At 41.8% G+C, this 1,631-nt stretch overlaps 1 protein-coding gene across 1 annotated transcript in view; it reads right to left on the reverse strand.

The window, feature by feature from the left end:
• LOC118414944 (hematopoietic prostaglandin D synthase-like) overlaps window positions 1–778 on the reverse strand; it is a 3,168-nt gene extending 2,390 nt beyond the window's left edge. The window contains exons 1-2 of the mRNA XM_035819282.1: window positions 555–778; window positions 318–410 (exon numbers count right to left, since the gene is read on the reverse strand). Coding sequence (XP_035675175.1) covers window positions 318–410; window positions 555–696 — 235 coding nt within the window. The 5' untranslated portion in view covers window positions 697–778. The remainder of the gene's footprint in view (window positions 1–317; window positions 411–554) is intronic.
• Window positions 779–1,631: the final 853 nt, after the last annotated feature.

A 1,631-nucleotide genomic window follows, 5' to 3' on the forward strand; every position in this document is an offset into this window, starting at 1 on the left:
CACACACACACACCACACACACACACACACACACACACACACACACACACACACACACACACATACACATACACACACATACATGCATACACACACATACGCACACACACACAGACACACACACATACATACTCACACATACGCACACACACACAAACACACACACACACATACATACACATACGCACACACACACACACACACACACACACACACACACAGAGAGAGAGAGAGAAAGACAGATACATCCACGGACAGCGCAAAAACACTACTTTGTAACCGACCCCATGTCTCAATCGAGTTCCGAAGCCCCGTACCTGCCTGTTTGGCGACGTAACGTGCGATACTGTTACTCTGGCACAGCATAGTCCCGTCAACCTCAAGGATCGGAACTTGGCCCATTGGAGTGTCTGCAAAACAACATTAAAGACCTGATTTGACTTATCATAGTATATCATAGCATATTCTATATAAATTGAATTGAAGCTTTATAAAAGGTTTTGAAAATAAACTATAACGTATATCGTACAAGATCCATTTCAGGTATAGGGGGCGTGGCTCACTTGGTTTGAGGTCGGGCCACTGATCCCGTTCAAGCCGAACATCTTCGTACTCTATCCCGCCGGCAGCGAACACCAGACGGACTATCTCAGCAGAGCCCCTTCCGTTGAAGTAAGTCAGTTTATAAGCAGGCATCGTTCTCCGGAATCCTCAACCTCCGTTTAGAATTTATTCAAACGTTTTGCACTGAGGCCGACAATCACAGTTACGAAGTCACCGTCACCAACGCGGAAGCGAACAGGAAATGACCTTTGCTACTACTTCCGGGTGAACTTAAGGGTATCGGTCAAGGTCATCATCTAATGAATGAATAACTTGGTCCGATAGGAACATGGATGGATGCAAATGATGCAAATCATGACTTTATTTGCAGAACCAAGGAAAAAATTGCATCATGCCTCAGTGAAAAATAACGGAATATCCATACTGAAGGAAATGATAAATTTCTAAGATGAATGTCATAAGACACAGATTTTGTAACTTTGTATTCATAATGGTTTCTAATACAGCTTGACAAAATGTTATGGCCAATTGAATGATATTTGTCAAGATAAAGGAAGTGAGATGTTTGTTGCGTAAACGCAGAATTTGTTTTACTTGCACTGAATTGAATTCCCAGTCTGTTTCCTTGGTTTAGGTGGAGTGACGATGCTACTAAGGGTGATTTTGTTGGTCTATTGGCGGTAAAATTTCTACGGCGACAATTTACATGTACGGCTACAATCTAGATGGCAATTGCAAGCATTGTTTTGTGGAAGTCTGATTGAATTGACTTTAATAAGGATCTTGTCTTTTTTTTTGTGAACACATACAAAGATATCAACTTGACGGAACGATCTACGCCAGTTTTGGAGTTATTTATAAGAGGTCTGAAATTCAGAGTCTTTGTCGTTTTTCACATGATTCGAGACATACAGTGTCACGCTACGCAATGTTCCATGTATATATACATATATGACCTTGACCTATAACACCCTATCGACCGCTGACCCCTGTTAATGTTATTATTGGTGCGGTGTACTTCCGGGTTCCCGGTGCCACGCGATGGTACATTTATATAATCACGATAA

This window comes from Branchiostoma floridae, chromosome 4 (genome assembly GCF_000003815.2).
Source record: "Branchiostoma floridae strain S238N-H82 chromosome 4, Bfl_VNyyK, whole genome shotgun sequence".
NCBI lineage: Eukaryota > Metazoa > Chordata > Leptocardii > Amphioxiformes > Branchiostomatidae > Branchiostoma > Branchiostoma floridae.